General features: G+C 37.6%; 1 protein-coding gene across 1 annotated transcript in view; it reads right to left on the minus strand.

Moving 5' to 3' along the window:
- The window catches only part of KCNH5 (potassium voltage-gated channel subfamily H member 5), a 511,342-nt gene extending 486,797 nt beyond the window's left edge, over positions 1-24,545 (minus strand). The window contains exon 1 of the mRNA XM_043987371.1: positions 24,158-24,545. Coding sequence (XP_043843306.1) covers positions 24,158-24,230 — 73 coding nt within the window. The 5' untranslated portion in view covers positions 24,231-24,545. The remainder of the gene's footprint in view (positions 1-24,157) is intronic.
- Positions 24,546-26,669: the final 2,124 nt, after the last annotated feature.

Here is a 26,669-nt window from a genome sequence, read left to right on the forward strand (position 1 = left end):
TATGTAACCCATATCTGATTGTTTGCTGCCTTAGGGATGGGGGAGGGATAAAAATTGGAACTCAAAACTATAAATAAATATATTATTTTTAAAAAAGTCAACTAATCAAAGCCCATCATTTTACAGATGAGGAAATAGAGGCCCAAAAATATTCTGGTACTTGAACAAGCTCACATAAGTTTTAAATGGAAGATCTGGAAGCCAAATACAAGTCTTCTAAATCCACACCCAGACTTCTTTAATTTATTTATTTATTAATTTATTTGTTTGTTTGTTTGTTTGTTTATTTGTTTATTTATTTATTAATATGGCCTGTGGAAGTAGAATATAAATAAAATACATGAGGTATATATGTCCATTAGATTGTGATCTCCTTGAAGGCAAGGACTGCCTTTGGCCTCTTTTTGTATGCCCACTGCTTAGTATAGTGCCTGGCACATAGAAGATAATTAATAAATGTTGATTGATTGATTGATTGGTTTGTACAAGTACATATACATTCAAACACATAAAACAGTCAGCATCCCAGAGTACAAATTCAGGTCAGAGGAAAACCAGGAGAAGTGGTGCAGAGCAGGATAAGTTAAGGATGCAAAGGATTCAGTTATAAGAGGTGTGCTGAATTTTAGGTATAGAATACCTACAATCTTTTTAGATATCCACTTTAATCAGAAGTTTAAAATTCCTAGGAATGGTGGGGAATACTTAGAAGCCTTGCTACAGTGGAGGCTGAGGTTGGCAGTCCTTAAGCTCAGGAGCTCTGAGTTGCAGTAGGACTGAAGTCAATCAAGTGTCCCCATTAAATCAAGCACCAATTTGGCGAGTGCTTGGGAGTGAGTCCTCCAAGCTGCCTAAATGTATGAAGAGAGGGGACCAGCTGAGATCAGAAAATGAGCAGGTCAAAGTTTCCATGCTAATCAGCAATGATACCAGTCCTGTGAGATGTTACTGCCCTCCAGCCTGAATGAGATAGAGAGACCTAGTCTTAAGAGGAGAAAAAGGAAGAAAACTGCATCTTTTGTGCATTGGACATACCAAATAATTTTATCATTGGATTTTAGTCCCCACAGCAATTTCTCAAATGACAGTGATAATTGAGATAATTAGTAAATATTAATAACAGAAAGACAGAACTGGGATGAAATTGTTATGCAGAAAATTGTAAATTTCTTTTAGTTAAAAAAAATCAAGTTACAGATAAAGTATTAGCAAAAGGGGAAAAATTTTAAGGTTAGACCACAAGACAATCACAGTCTAGAAACTTAAAAAGTACATAGCTCTACACAATTCCTCAGAATACCTACTTTCCTATATTTACAAGTTGCAACAAGGTCAAATTGTTAGAGTAACTCTCTGTAACAGCCAATGCTTCCCTCTACTAATCTGGAGAAAAATATTCCAATGCATTTTCCCAGGCTGTTAAATTAATATTGGACGGCAAATAATTCACTTCATTTTTTAAAGGTTTAGATTCAGGCTAGTTTCTTTCTCTTTTTCTGTTTGTTTGGTTTTTGTTTGGTTTTTTGATGGGCAATGAGGGTTAAGTGACTTGTCCAGGGTCACACAGCTAGTAAGTGTCAAGTGTCTGAGATCAGATTTGAACTCAGGTCCTCCTGAATCCAGGGTTGATGCTTTATCCATTGTGCCACCTAGCTGCCCCTCAGGCTAGTTAGTTCATCCACACACACACAAAATTTTACTACACACACTGGTTAAAAATAAAATCATTATACATTCACAGTGGTAAAAATCCATGAAAGTCACAAATGGTGGTGCATTCCTATAGTAGCTGCTGCTGGAGGAGCAGAGGCTGGTAGATCACTAGAGTTTGTTTGAGAATTTTGAGTCGTGTTAGGACTAGAGCTGCTCATTTAGTAATTTAATTATTTAATAAGTAGAACACCAATATGTTGAGCCCCATGACAGCAGGAGTGACACCAGATTATCTAAGGCTGATTCCCAAGGAGGGAAAAATAAAGCAAGTTGAAAGTTCCATACCAATTAATATTGGGATTGGTCCCTAGAGTGGCTGTTGTACTTACAGCCTTGGTGAGATATGCAAATGCAATATCTCTCTCTCCCTCCCTCCCTCCCTCTCTGTATATATACATACATATGTATATATGTATGTGTGTATGTATAAATGTATAAACAAAATCTGTGTGCGTCAGTTGTGAAACTTGTTCAGTCTTAAGACATTGCAAACATTTTCAATATCAGTTCCAAAACAATCCCAAGGAATCCTCATATATTCTGGGACTAGAAAGTTATGCACTGTCAACTACTCAAGCCCCTACTGTGTCTTCTCTGTGGTAGCCTTAGATTGCCAGACAGGTATAGTTTTCTTTTGGACAGGAGGAGTTTTATTGCAACATCTTTATGTTGCTGTTAGCTCTCTATATTGCTTATACTATTTTCTATAATCTACCTTTTAAAATGATATGTCCCAACTCCCTGGAGACAGTACACTGATGTGACTGATAATATCCTTGTTCTTACTTAACATGGTTTCAATCAGTAAATCTCTTGAGGATCCTATTGAATATAAAGCACATAAATGCTATAGAGAACCAAAAAAGTGAAGTCAATAAGCATTTAATAAGCACCTACTATGTGCACTGTGAATGTGTACTAGATACATGGGATAAAAAGAAAAGCAAAAACAGCCCCTGCCTTCAAATAAACCATAACATCATGGGGAAAAGAGCATTTATATGACTATATACAAATAAATAAATGATAAATTAGGGAAAACATTAGCATTGACATAAAATTCCCCTGACTTCAAGGAGCTTACATCTATTCTAGTTCTGACACCTTAAGAAAACATTCAGCTTTTAGAGTCAAGAGTCCCTTGTAATGCAGAATCCTAAGAAGACGCATTTCCTTCCAAAAGATCTTAAAATCCTTTACTACTGCTGCAAAAATAAGATAATTCATTTGAGATCTCTGGTATCCCATCCATGGGCAGCTAGATGGCTTAGTGGATAGAGCATTGGGCCTGGGGTCAGTAAAATCTGAGTTGGAATTTGGCCTCAGATATTTATTAACTGTGTGACCATAGGCAAGTCTCTTAACCTCTTAAGCTTTGATCCACTGGAGAAGGAAACGGCAAACCAGTTCAGTATCTTTGCCAAGAAAACCCCATGGACACTGTGGTCAGACAGGACTCAACAACAACAGCAACAACAACAACAACAGGTGATTTATTTTGTGATGCCTTTGAACCTTTGAAGTTGGTAGCCTCTGAATACAGGCTTGAATGCTTTACTCTTAAAAGAAATAAACCGTGTTCAAAAATTTTAATTCTGGAAATAAGTGTAATGATTGGAATGACACCACCTGCTGGAGACTTACCGTAGGAAAGCTCTGCCATGAGGAGAAGGCCTCTGAGGGCAAGGCCATGCGGTTTTTCTTTGGCATTAGGAAGTGACGTATGTTTGTGGGAGGAAGAGGGGGAGGCTGGTGCTCTAGCTCTCTTTCATAAGGACACTGGTGGAGAGTGGAGCTAGAAATGCACTCTCCCTTTGATAGATAGATGAATCTAGGCCTTTCTCTCTCTCTTTACCAAATTCTTATTCTTCTTAATAAATGCTTAAAAGTCTAACTCTTGCTAAATCTTATAATTTATTGGCAACCATTCATTAGATATTTTAGACAGACTAGCTAGAATTTTAGCCCATTACAGATGGCTGACCATTAAGAGGAAAGCTGAAACCTCCATCTTCTGATCTTCCGGTTGGGTAAGAAATTTCCCCTACCCTGTCCCTTTAAATCTGAAGTACTGCAAACTACCGGCTGTTTTCCCTTTAAATTTTCAAATGGATCTTTTAAACTCCCTCAGTACCCTGTTCCTGATTTTAGTCTGTTTAATCAGGCAAATGGGGGATAAGATCATGTTAGTGCTTTGTTTTTGTGGATTCTCTATTTCTCTTTTAATTTTTGTTAGAAGAGCCAGACAAGGTGCTCACACAAGGGAATATAAATATCCCCTCCTCTCCGAACCATGCCTTTTCAGAGAAACCTCTGACTCCTGCAGCTTTTCCAAATTCTAACACTAATTATTGCTCTAATTTTGCATGCCTGCAGGCAACAACCCAGCCTCTAGAACCTTTAATCCCCTAGAAGCAGAGGAAGGGGAAATCAGGCCTGAGTTCAAAACCAAGCCTAATTCCTTGGCTGTGCACCATGTGGGAGAAGTGGTCCCCTCCCCTCCTCTCTGGACCCAACCTCTTCCCCCTCCTCTGTCGCCACCTCCAACTACTCCCTTGGCCAAGTCCCTTAATCCTCCTGCCAGGGAAGTCCAAAGATCTAAGCATACACAGCTTTCTCTACCTGCATTTGCAGCTTCTACTCAATTACTGGAGTGGTCAGGCTCAGCCCTTCCCCAGCCTGGCTGTGATTCTGACTCAACCAGCTGTGGTTCTCCCAAACCAACCTTGGAAAACCCTTTAAATTCCAGATATCCATGTTTTGTTCATAATTTTGTTAACCTGTTTTTGTCTTTAATTAGTAACCTTATAAAGCATTTGTATTATGAAAGGACTGGCAGAAAATATAGAGGGGTTAAAGAAGACAAACTTAAGTTGAATAAACATGGCAATCATCATCATATTTCAAGAAGACATATTTTGCAGAAATGTAGAAGTAAACAGCAAGGTATTAATATGAGTATCGGGGATTTTAGATATCGGAATCAAAAGTGTTCTAAATTCACTCAGAGAAAAAAATGTCAGTTCAAAGGTTACATAAAGATTTCTATGCTATTACATCTACATTTTGAAATTAACAGTATGAGTTTATTTTCATAGAGATTTTCATGCTTTTGAGATTGTGTTTTTTACTTAGCTTAAAAAAAGAGAATATTTGCAAAAGCTTTTTATAGTCATGTGATCAAGTTTATATTTTGTAATACTCTTATTAATGTTAAGTTCACATTCATTTAGATTTCCCTAGTTTGAATTTCATTGTCTTTTGTTCTTCCATGTGTATTTTTTTTGTATTTGTTTATCTCTATTTTAAAACAATGCAAGATGGTTTTCATTTCATAATTCAATGTTAATTCTGGGAGTATTGTGCTCCTACATTCTGAGTTGTTTGTTTTTGTTATTTTTTTTTCTCTCAACTGATTAGATTATTTCATCAAACTCTATAAAGCATTTCCCTGGCAAATTGGTTGCCATGGCAAGTGTAAATTGATTCTAGAAGTATTATTTTTTGATAAGTATGTTCAAAAAAAGACGGGAACATTTATAAAAGTTTTCTTTTTTCAAAAAAAAAAGTTTTCTTTAAGATTGTGTTATGGTTTTTTTGTTTTGTTTTGTTTTGTTTGCGGGGCAATGGGGGCTAAGTGACTTGCCCAGGGTCACACAGCTAGTAAGTGTCAAGTGTCTGAGGCCGGATTTGAACTCAGGTACTCCTGAATCCAGGGCCGGTGCTTTATCCACTGCGCCACCTAGCCGCCCCCAATTGTGTTGTGTTTTAACTTGTATTTAAATATGCTCTGATTTTTCACAAAAGTAATTGTATACTTAGTAAAAAGGGGGTATTATTTGAAATTATTGCATAATTGTATATTGTTTTCTGAGTCAAGGTACATTCACATTTTTTCCAATCATTTATTATCCTCAATTTTTAAATCCATATGGGACTTGGATTATGGGAACTTATCATTTAAGACATTAATTGCCTTTATTCTGAGTTATCCGATGCCACTTGGCCAAGATGCCATCTGATCACAAAAGGAATACATGCAAGAGCAGACATTGAACTGTCACATGAGGGGAGACATGCATGAATTCAAGGTATGGCCGAGGGAACGGCTTTTGACAAATGTTGAGATTGGTTTCTCTTGGTTTAATTTTTTTTCCCACGATATTGTACAAATGGCTGGAAGTTTTCATCCCACCCATCTCATTCCACATCTGGCTTATATGCCCCCTCATATATGCCTGATGCCATGGACATCTCAATCCCATGCATCTGATTAAGTCTGACTGAGTTTCCTCCAATATGTTTGGTGGCATAGACATATATCCCATCCACCTATTTTAAGCCAGGCCTACTGCATGGGCAGTATATATTGTTCAGGCATAGGAATGCTCATATCCCATTGTTTCTCTGTTCTTTTATGGTAACCCCCATCGTTATCTCAGGTGTCATGATAAATACAGTGTTGGATTTGGCCTTGACATCTGTTACCAATTATATTAGATTCTTTAATTTCTCATAACAGCATGAGGATAATTAGGCAGATGATACAAAAAGTGATGAAACAAAGATAAAAATTATTTTTAATTAATATTGCATCAATTGTCTTCTCAATTTACCATCCACAAGGGAGGACTATAGTAATATTAAGTTTTAGAGAATGCTTCAATTTTCATTTTATTATATGTTTCATGTATAACAACTAAGATTCTGAATTCCCTTAGACATGTTTTTGAGAACTCTGTTTGATTTGATTATTGACAAAGCTATTTTAAAGTTATGTTAAGCTCAATTTTGTAGGAAATTTTCCTATCTGATTACCAGAATTCACACATCAACCCCTGAAAAGACTTCTATTCCACAACTACACCCAGAGGATGTCCCAAGAACCATCTGAAAAAAGACTTTCAAAGACTTTAAATGAATAGTTTTGTTTTATTTTTATTCCCTTCTGTTGTTATGTATACCATTTGTAATATGTATTCTCTGCAGAGGCCCTCCCTCTGCAAGCCAGTGTCCAAGCGCTAGTTTGTGACTCTGGACAAAACTTTCCTTTCTCCCTTTTCTATATTTTTATTAACATATTGTTTGTTAGCATAGGATATTATATTCTGTTATTTTTTACTGTTTCATCAAGGAAACACCCCTTGTTTCTTGAAGAAACAAAGGGGGGACTATAATGATTGGAGTGACGCCACCTGCTGGAGACGTACTGTAGGAAAGCTCCGCCATGAGGAGAAGGCCTCTGAGGGCAAGGCCATGTGGCTTTTCTTTCATGTCAGGAAGTAACGTTTGTTTGTTGAAGGAAGAAGGGGGAGACTGGCGCTCTAGAATTTTAGCCCCTTACATAAGTGACCAATAAAGAGTAGTGGTAGCTTCCCAAGATGCTTTTTCTGTATTTCAAATAGCATAAGATAACCTGTGGGTCAAATTTCAGGTAATAAAACAGAACATAAGCTGTCAAGGAAGGTATCATGTCATTCTTTACCATGCCTAGCCATCCATAAAGGGCATCAGGGTAGGAGGAAAGCTAACTAACTCTAGAAAAAGAGGAGATGGATTCAAATCCCATTTTTAGTGCTTATTACCCATGTGACCTTGAGCAAGTATTTTAATATCCCTTGGCCTCAGTTTCCTCATCTGTCAAATTAAGGAGGCCTTGAAGGTCTCTTGCATGTCTTCTTTTTTTTTGGGGGGGGGTATTTATTTATTTGTTTGTTTGTTTGTTTATTAATTTTGGCAGGACAATGAGGGTTAAGTGACTTGCCCAGGGTCACACAGCTAGTAAGTGTCAACTGTCTGAGGCCATATTTGAACTCAGGTCCTCCTGAATCCAGAGCTGGTGCTTTATCCACTGCGCCACCTAGCTGCCCCCCTGTTGGGTTCTTTTTGTTCCTGACCTTGCCATGGCAGGTTGGATGATGTGGTCTCTTAGAAATAGTTAGATTTTTACCTTTCTCTCTGATTATTAGATCCTACTGCTCTTTTTTTAAAATTTTAATAGTTACTTATTTTTTTAACAATTGCACAGCATACAATTTTTGTTTTTGTTTTTGGTTGGGCAATGAGGATTAAGTGACTTGCCCAAGGTCACACAGCTAGTAAGTGTTAAGTTTCTGAATCTGGATTTGAACTCAGGTCCTCCTGACTCCAGGGCTGGTGCTCTATCCACTGCACCACCCAGCTGTCCCCCCCACCAATGCTCTTTAATAAATAATTAAAATTCTAAACTCTTGCTAAAGCTTCTAATTTATTGGTGACCACTCATTAGATATTTTAGACAGTATAGCTAGATAGCAACTTTACAGCTCCTAATAGTCAAGAAAATCATAGCATATTCTGTTGACACTGCAGAGAAAGGTTACTGTAATTTGCGGAAGATGGGTAGCATAGGGGACAGAGTAGTAGACCTAGAGACAAGAAGACTTGAGTTCAAATCCAGCCTCAAACATTTACTAGTGCTGTGATCCTGGGCAAGTCACTTAACCTCTGTCTGCCTCAGTCTTCTCATCTGTAAAATGAGAGTAATAATAGCAACCACCTAATACGGTAGTTGTAATGATAAAATGAGATAATATTTTTTAAGTGTTTTGCAAGATTTAAGGTACTAGATAGCTATTAAATTTTATCAACTGAAGCTTCCAAATGATCTTGGGACAAGGAATATAGTACTTTAATCCATTGCTAAGATTTAAGGATATAGACAATCATCAATAAAAACTTTTCTGAAGCAACATGTGAAAATTTTAAAAGAATGTATTGGGAGCAAATGCCACTCACACATTAAAAAAATCATTGAGCTGAACTGTAATCAAACACACTAAATACACATTCAAAACTAGTCTCCTAGGCAGATGATGACTGGTCTGCTTTCTCAAGTTCCAGTGGAACAATAGCAACAGAATGATTCCCAGAACATTTTACCTTGGTAAACAAATTGGCACAGACGGGAAAACTGAACCCTCAACAGGTTTAACAGCATGCCCCGTGGCCACAATGTCCATCTCTGGCAAGCAAGATTGATGTCAGAGGAGCAGACACAATCTTTCCCATGAACTTTCTAAATACATTCTGATTTCACCTGTAGAAGCTCATTTAAGGATAAAGATTCAGAGACAGGGGCAGCTAGATGGTGCAGTGGATAGAGCACCAGCCCTGGAGTCAGGAGTACCTGAGTTCAAATCTGGCCTCAGACACTTAACACTCACTAGCTGTGTGACCCTGGGCAAGTCACTTAACCCCAATTGCCTCACTAAAACAAAAAAAAACAAACAAACAAAAAGGATTCAGAGACAGGGGCAGCTAAGTGTGACAGTAGATAAAGCACCAGCCCTGGATTCAGGAGGATGTGAGTTCAAATCTGACCTCAGACACTTGACACTTACTAGCTGTGTGACCCTGGGTGAGTCACTAAACCCTCATTGCCCAAAAAAAATTTTTTTAATTTAAAAAAGATTCAGAGACAGAGACACAACTGCAGAAGATTATTATTACCTAATACTGGTAGCATCACACATATACCATCATTGTAGCAATTTAAAATCAATCCTAAAATGCCCACTAATTTCTTCAAATTTGCTCAGCTATTACCAAAGATAAAATTATGTCCCCACTTTTCATCTCCTTAAAGTTCAAAGGCAATTTTTTAAATGTCTGTGTTTCTTTTAGCTTTACTAGTCATTTTTCCACCAGTGAAAAGCTTTCATCATGCACAGATAGGATGTAACAATTAATTAATATGTTTACTTAATGTTTATTTGTAATATTCTAAAATTCTGGTAAAGAAAAAAATCAATAATATTGGATACAGAAAATGCAGCCACTTTTCTAAACATTTCACATTCTTTTATTCCTAATAACTTATGCTTCTTTTTAATAAGGCAGCAACTTCTAGATTTACTAGAAAAATTAAAATCAAAATATTAACTTATGGAGCAGCTAGGTGGTGCAGTGGATAGAGCACCGGCCCTGAAGTCAGGAGGACCTGAGTTCAAATCCGACCTCAGACACTTAACACTTACTAGCTGTGTGATCCTGGGCAAGTCACTTAACCCCAATTGCCTCACTAAAATAAATTTTTTTTAAAAAATTAACTTATTAAAAAAAATTAACTTATTTCATGCAGAAATAGGAATACTTGGGGCAGTACATCAACATGCATTCATTCACTCTATTATTTCAAGTTTTTCCATAGATAGAATGCCAAATTATTACTGTCTACTTAAAATGAACTTTTTTAAATCCCTAAAATGGTATGGTGAGTGGTGAGCTGGCCTTGGTACCAGGAAAATGAGTTTAAATCCTGCCTCTGATACAAACCAGTTGTGTGACCCTGGACAAGTTAACTGCTTAGTACTCTATACCTGTGGTATTTAAACTCAAATAGAAATGAAAGGTCATTAGACCATTTCTAAAGTTCGCAGCAGACCACATATTGATTTAGAAAATAATATATTAATATAATCTCTGTTTTATTACATTATTGTTTATTTTGTTAAATATGTCCTAATTACATTTTAATCTAGTTCAGGAAATTCTCAGAAGTGTTGGGGGGGGGGGTGTGACACCCAGGGCTGCAAATTTAACACCTGTGTTCTAGAGAAATCTCTGAGATTTTGAATTGAGAGAAGATGCTGATCTGAAATGCTAGATAGAATTTCTCTGTCTGGGAGTTCTCTATATTAATGAACCACTGGGTCAAATCCCTATCACTAAGCTATTCATATATGCATGTATGCATACATGTATGTATGATAAAGGTACATATTTACATATGACCATATGTTTAAATATATAAATGTGTCTGTTCTCTCCTCTGACACTGCAATCATCCTGGTAAAGGCCTTCAGCACCTCACACCAGGACTACTGCCATGGCTGCTGGTTGGTTTATAGCCTCACATGTCTACTACAAACTATCCTCTTCTTTAACTGCCAAAGAGATTTTCCTAAAGTGAGGGTCTGATCACATCAACCTCTTACTCAACAATTTCTAGTGGGTCCCTGGTATCTCTAGGATGAAATATAAAGCCTCCTGCTTGGCTCTTAAAGCCTTTCACATCCTTGATCCTTCTCAACTTTTCAGTTTTATACTTTTGTCCCCTCCACAGACTCTGAACTATAGCTATGCATACCTACTTGCTGTTTTAGCATTAGACATTCCATTTCCTGACTCAATCTGTTGGTGCTGACTTACCTCCATTTCGGTAATGCCCTCCCTCCTCACCTTTGACTCCTAACTGCCTTACTTTCCTTCAAGATTCAGCTCAATCCTATGTCTTGCAAGAGACCTTCCATTCCCCTCACCTCATCGTGTCCATACTAGTTCCTTCTCTCTGATTCTACTATAGATATAGATAGATAGATAGATAGATCATTGATTAGATAGATGTTAAATAAACACATAGGTATGTGTGTGTTTTATAGTATACTATATATAACTATTCTCTATACTTTGCTATATGCATAGATAGATAGATAGATAGATAGATAGATAGATAGATAGATAGATAGATAGATAGATAGATAGACAGACAGACAGACAGACGGACAGATAGATAGATAGATAGATAGATAGATAGATAGATAGATAGATAGATAGATAGATAGATAGATAGATAGATAGATAGATATGGATACATCTTCATGCCCATAGTTATTTGCAATTTGCCTATTAACTCATTAGAACAGGGACTATATTTTTCCTTTTTTAATATGGTTTCAGCACTTAACACATGGCTTATAATTTTTTGTTATTTAATTGTTTAAGTCCCGTCCAACTCTTTGTGGCCACTTTTTGTAGATTTCTTGGCAGAGTTCCTACAGTGATTGGCCATTTCCTTCTCCAGCTCATTTTACAGATGAGAAACTGAGGCAAACAGGGTTATGTGACTTGCCCAGGGTCACACAGCTAGGGAGTGTCTCGACTAGATTTGAACTAAGGTCTTCCTGACTCTGAACTCCACACTCTACCCACTGTGCCACATATCTGTCCTACTGCTTAAAATAGTGAGTGTTTAATAAGTGCTTGTTGACTGACCAATTAACTAATGAGGTTGAAGGACTAGAACTTGTAGCTACTCAACTAAGGCTCAATAGCTGTTGATTTTTTGTGACATGCAAGAGACATTTGTTTTTGGTTTTTTTTTATTTTTTTTGGGGGGGGGTGAGGCAATGGGGGTTAAGTGACTTGCCCAGGGTCATACAGCTAGTAAGTGTCAAGTGTCTGAGGCCAGATTTGAACTCAGGTCCTCCTGAATCCAGGGCCAGTGCTTTATTCACTGTGCTACCTAGCTGCCCCTGCAAGAGACATTTGTAATGATCCTTATAACATGTTCAGATAAGATAAAATTCCTTCTCTGAAGTCAGTAGCCAATTAGCTCTTCCATTTTGTAAGTAATTGATGGTGGCTGTATTCTAGTCCCTGATAGTCCTCTTGCTGCATGATTTTTTTAATCACTTGTCATGATTAGGATTCTAGACAATCACTTTATCTTTCTTAGCCTCATTCTACTAATCTGTAAAATAGGACCTCATCTATAAAATGAAGCTAATAATACCTGCCCTGTACCTTTCTCAGGGCTAATGTCAAATCAAAAAAAGAAATGTAGATACAGGACCAAAAACCCAATACACCAGGCATTACTATTATGACAGAGCAGAGGATGAGTCAGAGGGAAAATTATCTATATAATGTAGGAGCCTCAGGACCAACTTTAGGAGGAGACAAAGCATTGTTATCAAGTACTGAATTTCAAGTGTGAAGAGTCTATACTATGATAAGGCTATCTGCTTCATTGTTGACAACTTAACTTAAAATCTCCACTCATAATTATTCAGATATCCAGTGCTTTGCAGTTGAAAAATATACCTTACCTCATTTGATCCCAATAAGTCCTTCTTTATAATAATCCCAAACCTTTGCAAGAGACCTATCTCATTGCTCATAATTCTCCCCTAATGGAAGCACTGCCAACAAGCATACTCCTTCACTGTGACAGTCTTTGATTATTCTAAGACAGTGATTATATCCCAATCTAAGTCCCCAAAATGGACTCACTTCCAAACCCATTCCCGCAATTGACTCCTTAACTTTCTTCAAGGTTCAATTCAGGTACTATTTTCTTCATGATATATTTCTTCATTGCTCACCTCCACCCTAAAGCTAAAAAGACCCTCTGCCCGAATTTCCCACAACATTTTGCCTGGACTTCTCTCCTCTATTTATTTTACTCTCCCTGGTATCAATTATTTGTGCTTAAGGCCTTCCTAAGCTTCTGGAGAATGTAGTCAGTTTCTTCTCTACCTTTGCATATCCAACACAATGGCTTGCACTTATTAGTTTGTTCATTTGTATGTTTATTTATTCATTTATTCCTTCCTTCATTTGTTTGGTGTGGTTTTGGGGGGAGGTTGTTGTTGGTTTTGGTTTTGGGGGGAGGTTGTTTTTTGGTTTTTTGCAGAGCTGTGATTTTATTGATGTAGGAAACAGTCAGTGAGGAAATCCCTCTACTACTGAGATCAGCAAATATTCTGCAAATTAAGAGTCTTAGGAACTAACACATTCCACATGCCTGCTAACAGTTACTCTGCCTTTGTGTGTAGAAGTGGGCCTGGAATCCAGCTCTTCTAGACTTCAAAACCAGTAATCTCTCCACCATATAATGCTGTCTCTCAGCCTTGCACATAGTAGCTAAATAAATATTTGAGATTATGTATTAAACTTAAGACTTGTTGAGTTTGGGTTAATAGCAGGAAATATAAGTGGTACCATCTAAAGAAAGCTGTAAATATGGGAATAATGCATAGATGAGGGATTGGAAGAGATCTAGATTTGGGATTCAAAAGCATAGAACATATGCAGTTGAATTCATGAGAACAGACAACTGTACAGAAGAAGTGAGTATAAAGCAACAAGAACAGAAAACTTAGGACTCAAACCTCAGAGAGAAATCACACTCTGGGTCCTGGGCAGGAGGAAAAGAAAGTACAAAATAAGAGAGAAAGAACAATCAGGAAAGTAGAAATTAAAGTGCAATTACACAGAAGTCACATGACAAGTTGGTGCTGGTTTTGGAAGCAAACAACCATGGTTCAAATCCCAGCTCTGTTGCTATTTACTTCTATAATCACTTAATTTCTTTGGGCTTCATTTTCCTCAATTGTAAAATAAAGGGTAGGAGGATCTTGGAAGTCTTTTCTAGTTCTAAATCTAGGATCCATTGAGGAACCCAAGAAGACCTATCCAGTCAACAATATCAAATGCCACAAAAGGTCAAGAAGGCTAAAAACTTCCTTGGAGTTTCTTGGAGGGAGTTGTTCTTAGAAAAGGAAAGAATCCCAGTGACCTCCTAGTCCAATTCATACCCAGATAAGAATCCTCTCTACAACATACCTAAAGAGTAACCTCTAGGGCAGCTAGGTGGCGCAGTGGATAGAGCAACGGCCCTGAAGTCAGGAGAACCTGAGTTCAAATCTGACCTCAGACACTTAACACTTACTAGCTGTGTGACCCTGGGCAAGTCACTTAACCCCAACTGCCATACCAAAAAACAAAAAACAAACAAGAGTAACCTCTAAAGGATGAGGAATCTATTACCGCCTAAGGCAACCCATTCCAGCTTTAACTGTTAGGACATTTTTTTTCTTATTTGAAACTTAAATTTACCTCTGTAAATTCTACCTACTTCTACTCTTTAAGACAAAATTTTTTAAAAATCCTTCTGTGTGATGGCCCTTCGAGTACTTAAATATCTTTTCTTCCCTGAGCCTCCTCTTTTCCACACTAAATATCCCCAGTTACTTCAACCAGTCTACATCATTAGTTACATGTTGTCTACATCATTTGTAGGTGAGCTTTCTGAGGATGGAGGATGTTTTTTAATTTCTTTGTATTCCCAGCATTTAGCATATTGCTGGTACATAGTAGATGCTTAATAATAAATGATTGTTGACTTGGCTTGACTAGGATGAATATTTGAAGAGTTTGAAAACAAGAGATAAATATTTAGCAGTAGTTAAAAGGGGAGACAGGGTTCATCTGTTTTTATTTTAATATAATTCTGTAACTTCATATGTGTGTCCCATATACAGCAGTCTCCAGGTTTTTTTAATATGAATACACAAAAGAAGCCAACTAACTAAGGTTGATTTTCCTCCAAGAAGGAAGATATGTGATCAGGTAAGGCTTACATCTCTGCTTCAGGGTGTGCAGAAGCTAGTTTGGTCCTTCAATCACAAGGAAATCATTCACTTCTTATAACTGAGATTTATGACAGTGGGAAGTCCCTAGGTTCTCCACAGTGACAAAAATACATTTTTCATCCTCCATTTAGTCATATAAACAGACTGTCAACCTCTTTCCATGGCAAAATGTGACCCAGTTATTTATCACTAATTTAGTTTTAAAAGCTAAATCATGTCTCTTTCTGTTAATATGAATTCTATTATGGAACTAAATTTTATTCTAAATGACTACCAAGTGCAATTTTTTAAAAAATTTTTGTAATTATAAAAAACATCTGTTGGCTTTAACCCAAACTTATGCCTACTATGCTGTGGTCTTAAGCATTGCTAAAGTGTTTTCTTATATATCATTCTCTATCCAAGCCATTTCAAAAGAATATTCAAATAAATATTATATTTGTATGTATTTGTATGTGTATAGCAAAGCAAGATCACAAAAGTAGACAATGTCAGTTACCAGATATCTGAAGGGAAGATAAGGGAGAGGCAAGATTGCCTATCACATGTTTTCTTAAAAGGTATTACTGGGGCAGCTAGATGGCACAGTGGTTAAAGCACCGGCCCTGGATTCAGGAGTACCTGAGTTCAAACCCGGCCTCAGACACTTAACACTTACTAGCTGTGTGACCCTGGGCAAGTCACTTAACCCCCATTGCCCCGCAAAAAAAAAAAAAAAAAAAAAAAAAGGTATTACTAAGTTTTCATATGTTGCATTTGACTTTGCCTAAACAGAGCATTTCCTGGTTCAGATCTTATGTAGGAGATCTCCATCTTTTCTTCCACTCTCCTCCAATTCTAATTCCTTCCTTCTTTCTGAGATAATCTTCCCTTTATAATACCCATATCTTGTATGTTGTCTCCTTCACTAAAAAAGTGAGTTCCTTGAAGGCAAGAACCATGTTTATCTTTCTTAGTATACACAGTGCCTGACCGATAGTAAAATATTTGTCGAGGGGCAGCTAGGTGGCACAGTGGACAGAGCACCAGCCCTGGATTCAGCCTCAGACACTTGATGCTTACTAGCTGTGTGTCCCTGGGCAAGTTACTTAACCCCAATTGCCACACACACACACACACAATTTGTTGAAAGATTGACGAACTAAATATTGAAAACTGTGTAACTTTATCCCTGCTTTGAGAAATCTAAGCTACATTGTCTTAGAAACAATCCATTCAGCATGAGCAATTTAGAAGGTAATATATTGTACTATAAAATACAGAGCATACAAGGCTAAATTTTATGAATTTATGGCAAGCAGATGTATAAAGTATCCCAGACCTGAAACAGCATGTTTATCAAATTGCACTCTCATTTTTTATTTTTTACTTTCAGTACTTGAATTGTCTCCACACAACAGATTTAAGCTTTGGTATGAATCTCTCTTGTAGACAATTATAGCCACATGAATTTGTAAAATATAGGGGACCAGATCAAAAATGGAAAAGAAACTATTTCAAAGCAATGTGACAATAGTCTTCTTGCTATATAATGATCTTGCTTCATAAATGACATCAATTTGAGCTAACAAAAGTTTTTTTGTTATCTGCAGTTTATTTGTAATATCAGATATAAAATTAATATTCAGAAATTGCACTAATATTTATTCCCAATAGTTTAAAACTTATACACATGTAATTACTGCACCCACTTCTGGAATGTCAGTAAAAATAGAGGGGGTGGGGCAACTAAGTGGCACAGTGGATAAAGCACTGGCCCTGGATTCAGGATTACCTGAGTTCAAATCCGGCCTCAGACACTTAACACTTACTAGCTGTGTGACCCTGGGCAAGTCACTTAACCCCAATTGCCTCACCAAAAAAAACACCAAAAAAACAAAAATAGAGGGGGTGGCTAGGTGGCACAGTGGATAAAGCACCAGCCCTGGATTCAGGAGTACCTGAGTTCAAATCTGGCCTCAGACACTTGACATTTACTAGCTGTGTGACCCTGGGCAAGTCACTTAACCCCCATTGCCCCGTAAAAAAACAAAACAAAAAACAAAACAAAACAAAACAAAAAATGTAATAGAGCCTGAGATGATTATTGCTGCTTTTTTGGTATTATCAGATGTCTTTGAAGATTCAGACTTTCCAATATTACCTTCTGGGTTGCTTAAGGTGATAATGTTTAAGTATGGGTGGCTTGTGGTCATTTTCAAGAGGTAAGGAAAGCATTGTAATTCTTAGTTGAATAACAAAATATCAGATCTTTTTAAGGTCATCCTTCCTCCCTCCCCCCCTCCCTGGCCACTGGACTGAACCTATGATTCATCATTGTAGGGAATTCCCAGTGTAAAAACGCCTTTTACTAATGTAGATTATCAACTTTACTGTCATTAATATTTTTTAAAGTTGGCTGGATGATTTCAGAAAGGCCTGGAAAGACTTATATGAACTGATGTATAGTAAAGTAAGCAGAACCAGGAGAACATTGTGCACAGTGATGGCAATATGATGAAGAACTATGAATGATAACTATTCTCAGCAATACAATGATCTAGGACAATCACAAAGGACTAATGATAAAGCATACTATCCACCTCCAAAGAAAGAACTTATATTGATTGAACACAGAAAGAAGCATGCTACTTTTCACTTTCTTTCAATTTTTTACCTTTTATTCAAGTTTCCTTGTACAAAATGACAACTATGGTAATGTTTTACTTAATTTCATATATATATATATATAACCTATATTTGCTTACTACCTCAAGGAAGAGGGAGGGGACAAAAGGAAGGGGGGGATAGAATTTAGAACTCAAAAACTTTAAATAAAAATGTTTATTATTATTTTAAAACAAAAAATAAAATGGATGAATGCAGAAAAAAAGTTGCCTGGGACATTGAGAGACTGAATGACTTGTCCATCCATGGTCACACAGTTTATATGTGTCAAAGTCAGGAAAAATTCTTGTTTTCATGATACCAAGACTACAACTCTATCCACTATGCACAAAAGCATTATTAAATACCAGGTAATGGTTGAGTTCTGACTTCAAAAATATAAATATTATTGTCATTAACTCTATTGCTTAAAAATAATTCCCAATTTTCTGTATTGTATATCACATATTTGTTAGATTTTTTACTCTCTTCATAAACATAATGGTTTGAATTTTTAAAATTAAGTGATTTTAAATTAACTTTGCCTTTAGAGTATAATTACTAACCTTGAAATTATTAAAGATAAAAGATTAGGAGAGGGAAAGACCTTAGACAACATATAGTCCAGATCCTCATTTTTACCAGATGAAGAAACTGAGACTCAGAGAGATTGTTGTCCGAAGTCACAGATTCAATATTTGAATTCAAGTCCTCTTCTAGAATCAATACTCTCTCCATTATACTATGATAAGAACATGCAGTTTCCCTGAGCTGTTGAAGAAACAAACAAAACAATGACAGATATATCTAATTTGTGGCAAATGTTCTAGGGAAGTATGTGATCCTAAATTTTTCTTCCCAGCATTTAATGAACTTAGATAATTTATTTTAGTTTATTGCTTTAAAATTTTTTGTTTTAATAAAAATTATTGAATATTCTAATACAGATTGAATATTCATGTTTATTCAACATAGATTGCATAATACTTTCACAATAATCTCCAGTTTTTAAATCAGGGACATTCTCATAGAACCTCAGTTCTAACATTGCATACATCCATCTCAAAATCATTTCTCTTTTTTTTTTTCATCATTTTTAACTCTTGTATTTTTAGATGAATATAAGGAGAAAATAAGTGGTGAGTAGTGAAAGCACATACATAGATAGTAAAGCTCACAGAACAAGAAATATGAAAAACCAACCTAATCATCTTTATATTTTATTTTTAATAGTTGAAACAAAGATTTTTATTGAGGTTTTTATTTAATTATATCAAAGCATCTGGTAAAGGAAGAATAGCATTATTTTAGCACCTAAAATATCATTTTGATCTTCAAAAACCACTCATGGTTTATTTGGCACTTATTTTGCAAAATATCATCATTCATATAAATTAGTCACCACATCATGCAAATCAAAACCATAATTCACTTGCCAAAATAAATATAAATTATGTAAAAAACACTAATATAAAATATTCCAAATCATAAAATGTCTTCTATGGAATTTGTATATGTCTGGTTTTTTTTTTTCATTTGCTAAATGCTAATTCAACATCAAGATATCAATAATAAAAAAAATCAAATGTTTCTATTTCATTTCACTTTCTCCCAAGATTCTTCTATTAAAGCTCTTTTACAGCAGCAATAGCAAGCCAGATATTGCTTCGAACAGCCTATAATTTTATTTAACAGGTTTCACACTTCCCCCATTCCCAACCCCCAGAAAAATGTTAGCAACTCATTTCACCTCTGACAAAACTTAGAGTGACCTCTTGTGGTAACTGTTGACTACAGTACCCTATAACATTCTTTTTGAGAATTAGAAACCAAAACATCTCTACATGAACAAACAGGTACTATTAGCAATAAAAGACAAATTAAACATTTACATACCCAAGAAAAATCTCTGTGGAAATCCACTTAATCAAATGTTAACTAAAAAGATGGTTATTCCCTTCTACAAATAACCTATTATTTTTTAGACATTCTTCCCTATAGGATAATTCTAGGAAAGCTAGTGCATGTATTTCTTCTACATTCCACTTCTCATATTATACAAAAGACAGGAAAAGGAGATTTCTAGGGAAGAGAAGGATGTCCTGGGATAAAGAGTTCTCTGCTCAGCAATGTACTGCAGTCATTATATAATGCAGTGCAGTCTCTGAACCAAGAGTCAATCTCCTACTGATTTATAAATAAAATCTAGTGAGTGGTTCAGTTCAATTCCATTTACAATGATAGTTCAATTCTAAAAGTAAGTATACATGGACTGTCCTGATGAATAAACCAAGAATTATATCTAGGTATTTATTTTCACTGATCTTTCTCTAGCTGCTTACATGCTAAGAAAACCCATTTGTGCCAAGGAAAATATCCAACCATATTAAACTCAGGGACACACATCTGACTCCCACCATTTCTCTTAAAAAGTTTCCAGTGATTTCCTAAAAATTTATTATGATTGTTTCTTCACACACACACCCTTTAGCCCAGGTGTAAATTTATTTTTGAAAAATAAATGCACTAGAAAACATTTAGGATTTCACTCCAAATTATAGAGTAAGACATGACTGGATGTGAAAAGCCCTGAAAAAAATCTGAATATCCCCAACACTAGTAAATATTTACTATGCTTCAAAGGTAAAAGCAATATGAGATGCTAAATCCTCTTTTCTGGGTGTGTTGTTCTTCTCAAAATATCTTGACCATTCTAAGAAGAAAATTATTTCTTAATCTTTACTAATAATTGATATTTGTGATTTTAGATAACTAATTAATAATTAGTAGACATAAAGGAAAAGATAAGATTTACAAAACTTTAATAACTTTTATTGTGTGGCCTAATTATTTCTGCCTACAAATCAAGAATTTTTTTAACAACTTATTGTCACAATTAATTATGCAAAATGAAATTTCTTTTTATCACAAAAGCCCACCCTAAAATGCCAAAAGAAATACAGGTTTCTATTGAATTTTTTCAATAATTTACAGAACTATTAGCAAATGTTACAATAACAAAGAGATTTTACAAACAACTTCAATGGAGTGGGGGAAGTACTATACTGGGTTTAGGCCAATAATCCAACCAGTCAGTAATTTCTGGTTTCTGTCAATGGTACCAAGGAACATTTTGTGAAGGAATATGGTGGTTGCCTTCTATAACATTTCCTCAAAGGCAAGGGATACTTTATGAACACCTCTAACTTTCTTGGCATACTTTTTATGATTCTTTTATTAGCTAATTTCCTGAACTTCTTCATATGTTGGCCTAGAAAATCTCCTAGGAAGAGGAGTCCCATATGTTACCTACTACTCACTGTCTTACATATTGTACCTCCTTGTATTTGTCCTAAAACATAGTTCTAGTATTTTGCAATTTGGTGAAAAACTCTGCCTTTAACCTATCCAACATCCTTTATTATGTCATAAACTTTCAGTCTGACCTGACTGAATGAAAAAAGACCACTAATAGCTTTTAATCTTTAAAAAACAAGGACTTAAATTTAACTATGGAAAATAGACTCATTAAGAATAAAACATCACGGGTAGCTAGGTAGTGCAGCAGATAAAGCACCAGCCCTGGTGCTGAGGACCTGAGTTCAAACCAGACTTCAGACACTTGACACTTATATGACCCTGGGCAAGTCACTCAACCCCAATTGCCTCACCAAAAAAAAAAAAAATTAAAATAAAAAGAATAAACAATCACAACACATAAGTAAGAGTTATTTTCAAATGTAAATTACTATAGAACTTTATTAAGCTGGAATTTGAGACAGGAAAGAGAGGATCATATAGACTGAATAAATAACTTCTGTTTTTTAAATCAGGGAGTGTTTTACAGAACCTCAGCTCTAATATTTCATATATCCATCTCAATCTCATTCCTCTTTTTCATTTTTTCATTTTAATTCATATTTTAAATGTATATAAGAAGGAAACAAGTGGTCAGTAGAGGAAGCACATGTAGAGATACTAAGCCTCTTGCTCCACTTAAAAAAAAACCCCTCTAATTTTAACTCTTTTACCACTGAAGGTCTGCCAATTGTTCCCTTTTAAATGCTAACAGTAGATAATGAAATCACAAGTTATGTTTATATAACAAACAATTCTATCCACTAGGATGAAGAAGGGAATTTTTCCTTGAACTCAATTATGATACTTTTAAATAATGAATGTTCATATTTCTTTGATATATCATTTAGAAACTGCTGTCAACTGCTATATAAGTGGATACTGTGATTTAATCTTGTGATTGTCAATTTCTTATTTTCTACCTTCAGAAGAATTCTTCAGCTAGGTAGAAAATTTCATATTGGATGACTGAATTTCAGTTTCTCTTAAAGAATATTTATGTATGATTAGTTCAAAATTAACAGGCAACCACAGAAGCTTGTATAGTGTGTGAAAGTGGACTTAAAAGGTGGTTATGGACTAGCAATGCCCTAGCAATACCAGAAGAGCACTCTTTAGCAAATAAAGTATTAGTTTGGAACCTCAGTTCCCCCTTATAAAATACCCCAAAGAAATATTCACCAATAATGTAGAAAAGAGAAATCCTTCAATAACTCAGAGAGAATAAATATTATATGAATGCAAGTCATGTAATTACTTAGAGTTAATCTTAATTTTAAAGTTTGACTAAACCATAAGATATTAAGGAAGCTCAAACATCTGTTTATCCCAAGTTCTGAGTTGGGAGAAAAAAAAATCTTACCAAACGATAATAAAATTATAAGCCTGAGTAAAGAATGTCCCCATTCATCTTTCTTGACCAACCAGAGAAAACAGGGCCTCCATTTTTTGTCTTATCTAAAAGATTCTCTGATGGGCTGAACAGCATGGTGACCAATTACTCTAACAGGAAAAGAGAAATGGCTAAGCTGATACTTCCAGGACTGAATGCCTAATTCCAGTGCATGCTGATGCTAGCATTATGTGGTTATTTATAATATCAATGCAAAATAATATTGTACATAATGTCAACTTTGGGGACCCATAGTTTATCTTAGAGATTTTCTCTTGAGTGATACCATTTTAAAAAACTTAATGAATGCATAATCACTTTGAAATACTTAAAATATTCTACAAATACAAAGTTCTGGTATTTTATGAAGACTTTCAACAAGGTCAATTCTGTGTTCATTTCACCTCTTTCATTCAAGTTATCCTATAAATAATGGTGTTGTCATGAGTCATCTATGTACCTCTTCTTTAGGGTTCTAGGCTTTTTTTGCTCAAGAGCAAATGCAAAGTAGGTAATTCAGGGACATGATATCAACATGAGCATCATTTGTATTCCTATACTTTCCTTCTATGCTGAGAGAGTTAAAGAATAAGTGTCCCTCAAGTCAATAAATTATTTCATGATCATGGAATTCCAAAGAAGCCTAAGTTTCAGAATTACTAACCCAGCAAAGAGTCCTGTTCTGATGAAACCGTTTAATTGTAGCACTGCCTCATGTTGCCATAGTGCTCTAAACAGAGCTTCATGTCATACATGTCCATCATGGACACTTAAAGTCAACTCAAAATATGGTTGAAATGACTGATCTCTGATGAAAAACTTTCAGAAATACAGAACACTCTACTTGTGCTTTGGAAATGATGTAAAGGTAAGAAAACTAGCACCAAGATTTTAATAGCATGCCTAAAGACATGGATCACAAAGTTTGGAAGGTCTCAAAATTTTAAATAAAGCCTGTTGTCATTTGACACTATTTGAGAAAATGTCAGCATCATTTGACAGAATTCTTCAAAGATACCTAAAAACAGGAAAGCCCTATGAAATAAGTAGCAAAAGTGGAATACCACATCCTAGGAATTCATTCTTCAAATGACTAAAAAGTAATGTGGCTGTTACTTCAGTTCTATATTTCTGCAGCTTATGTCAAAATATTCTCTCTAAACATAAAAAAGCCTTTTAAAAACAAGATTTGTTTTACCTACAAAGATCTTTTTTTACACATACTGCTTTTCTTATTCAAGATTCAACTCATCATATCCAGAATAATCACAAGGTTCCTTCCAGCCATGCCCACTGGGATTAAAAGGAGTCCAGGCTCCCTTAACTTCATGAGATAACTACGACTTTAGCCACTATGGACCTGAGGGAAAACAATTTTTTACGGAAAATTGCTCTAAAAATTTTGTCATTTCCTAAAACCTACCTGAAAAATAGAAGCAGGAAAAAAAAAATTTAATTAAAGTGGCTGTCACAAAACCTAACATGAATTCCCTTCTCCAGACATCACTTAGCTGCAGATAGATGCTAAGGTACAAGTGCATTGTCAACTTCCCTAGCTCTCCGCCCTCACTCATTCCTTCCCAGTTCGCTGCTGGAGCTCTTGACAGGTGTAGGTGGGGGTGGGTAAGTGGTGGAAAGTGGGGATGGGAATTGCCCTGAAGCAACTTTCTTCCACCTCCCCAGGTCCCACACCGAGCAGAAAACCTTGAAGAAGCTGGGGGGGGGGGGTCTCTGTATCCCCCTTCCCCCACTCCGAGAGAAAGTTGGAAGGGAGAGCAGCTTATACATATGGGGATGTGGACAGGCACAGGCACAGGTCTGGATGGATGAAATGAACAACTCTCCTTACCACTAGAACGTCTGACGATGTTCTCCAAAAATGTGTTCTGCGGTGCCACCAGCCCTCTCTTGCCCCCCGGCATCCTGGGTCTGGGGAGCAGTGGCCAGGATCCGAGGCGGGGGAGGGGGAGGAGGAGGAGGAGGAGGAAGAGGAGGAAGAGGAGGAGGAGGAGGAGGAGGAGGAGGAGGAGGAAGCAGAGAAGAGAAAGGAAAAAGAGGAGGGGGCGCGGCGACCGGGTCCCCTGACTGTATCTTGAGCCCGACCCGGATGAGCAGCTCTGGGGAGGAGGACCAGGCAGTTCATGGTAGTAGCGCTCCCCTGGCTGCTGCTGCCCAGACTGTGGCTATGCCGCACACGGGGCTCGGGAACTGCAGGCTCCGGCGGGCACAGTGCGCCTGCGCCGCCCCCGCTGTCGCTGTCCCACGGCGGCGGCTGCTGCTACTGCTGTTGCTGCCTTGACAAGGGTTCAGCATATCTGCTCTTACTCCGGGGAGCCCCAAACCAGGGAGCCGGGGAGGGGTTGGGGGAGAGGGGAATAAAAGAAGCGAACTCAAATCACCGCCCTCCCATTTCTCCTTGTTTAAGACAGGCTAGACTTCGTCAGTCCTTGCGTTTTTTTCTCTCACCCCCACTCCACCCCGCCCCTCTCTCTTAGGCAGCTGAACATAGTATAACTGTCCAGCTGTGCCAACTTCTAGCGGGGGGGTTAGTGGTTGCTCCAGGCTCCTCTGGAGAAGGGAAGTGAGATCTCACAACCCAATAAAAACCATGACTTGGGATGGGAAGAGGAGGTGAGAAGGAATGGTTGGACGGACGGACGGACGGACGGACGGACGGACGGACGGACGGACGGACGGATGGATGGATGGATGGATGGATGGATGGATGGATGGATGGATGGATGGATGGATGGATGGAGAGACAGAGAAAGAGAGAGACAGAGACACAGAGAGAGACAAAGATAGAAACAGAAGGAGACAGAGACAGAAACAGAGCAGAGACACAAAGATACTGAAAGAGAAAGAGACAGAGAGACAGAGAGAGACAGAGAGAGACAGGGAGAGAGAGAGACAGAGAGAGAGAGAGAGAGAGAGAGAGAGAGAGAGAGAGAGAGAGAGAGAGAGAGAGAGAGAGAGAGAGATGAACTTCTAAATGCTATTAGCGTAGGTATAAAAGATGGTCTCTCAAACACATCTTCTAAATATGCGTCCCTGGACAGTGCCTACTCCTGGAAGCCGCTGTGGCTGCGGTAGAAAGCAGTACTAATCCCTGTTCCCGGACCCGTTTAGACTGATCGCAGAACGGAAACTACAGTTGAGCGGAGCTGGTGTGGGCAATTTCTTCAATCCAGACAGATAAATCAAGTCACCAAGCATTTATTAATCTCCTACTATGTGCCAGGCACTGCCACCTGAAGCTATTACTACCCTCCAGCTGCGGGACCCTGAGCATCCTTAAAAATCCCAGCGAACTTTAAATATAGGGGCGGGCATTAGGAGGAGGTGTCCCTAACATGACGCTCAATTTCTCTACATTTGCTCAGTCCTGTGAAGAGAAAGGGGTGAGCAGCGCAGGAAGATGCTTAAAGGTTAACGAATGTTAGGTTGACAGGCGAAAGTGGTGGAGAGGCTCTGCAACAAGAAGCAGCTGCTTGGGAAGACTTATGAAAATCGCCCAAAAGTTACCAGAAAGTGCCTGCACCTAGCTCGAGTAAATGTTGGGGGGGAAGGGTGAATAATGTCTGAGTGTTGAGGAAGGGACTGGGAGGTGTGGAGACAGGGTGATTACGAGGAAGCTTTTCTGAAATTGTGGGAGAGGCGGGGCGGTGTACTCACAGAAGAGTTAGGGAGAGACTCAAAGAAAGACCTGCCTGTATATACCGCTACTTTGGGTTTTGATACCCCAGGAAGGAAAAATGATGTGCTAAGGCCCTGAAACTGCGTGACAAGGACTGAGCGGGGAGAGGAGGAAGAATTGATAACTGAACACCAACTACAGGAGTTCGGGACTAAAACTGTTCACCCCCATCCACCTACCCAACCAACCCAGGGAGCCAGAACAGCTCGAATTAAACGTTCTGTAGTCCTGCTGATCTGTGCCTCGGCAATAAGGCATAGGTGATCCCCAGATCAGAAGGGAAAGGGGGGCGGGAGAGATGAGTGTAACCATCCCTGAGCCGGACTGGCTCCCACCCCCGCAAAAGGCTGCGGTAGCGGATGGGGTGTGGGTATATATAATAAAATCCAGCCCTGGGTGTGTGGAGAGGGAAGAGTGGGATGAGGGATGACCTCCACCGATCTTAGGAAAAGGTTTGTTGCAAGAAACAAAAGACGCCTCTTGTTATACAGGATAAATCTTGCCAGGAGCTGATGGCGTCTCTTTTATCAGTGCGGGGGCTTGGGGCTCACCTTTCCACCTCCTACTCCTCTTTAGAGGAAAGAGCCGATCTAAACCTGTTTAGAGAAAAGACTTCTCACCAGCCCGCGAGATCTCCAGCAGAGACCAGAGACTATACCTCCCT

The sequence above is a fragment of the Dromiciops gliroides genome, chromosome 2 (assembly GCF_019393635.1).
Source record: "Dromiciops gliroides isolate mDroGli1 chromosome 2, mDroGli1.pri, whole genome shotgun sequence".
NCBI lineage: Eukaryota > Metazoa > Chordata > Mammalia > Microbiotheria > Microbiotheriidae > Dromiciops > Dromiciops gliroides.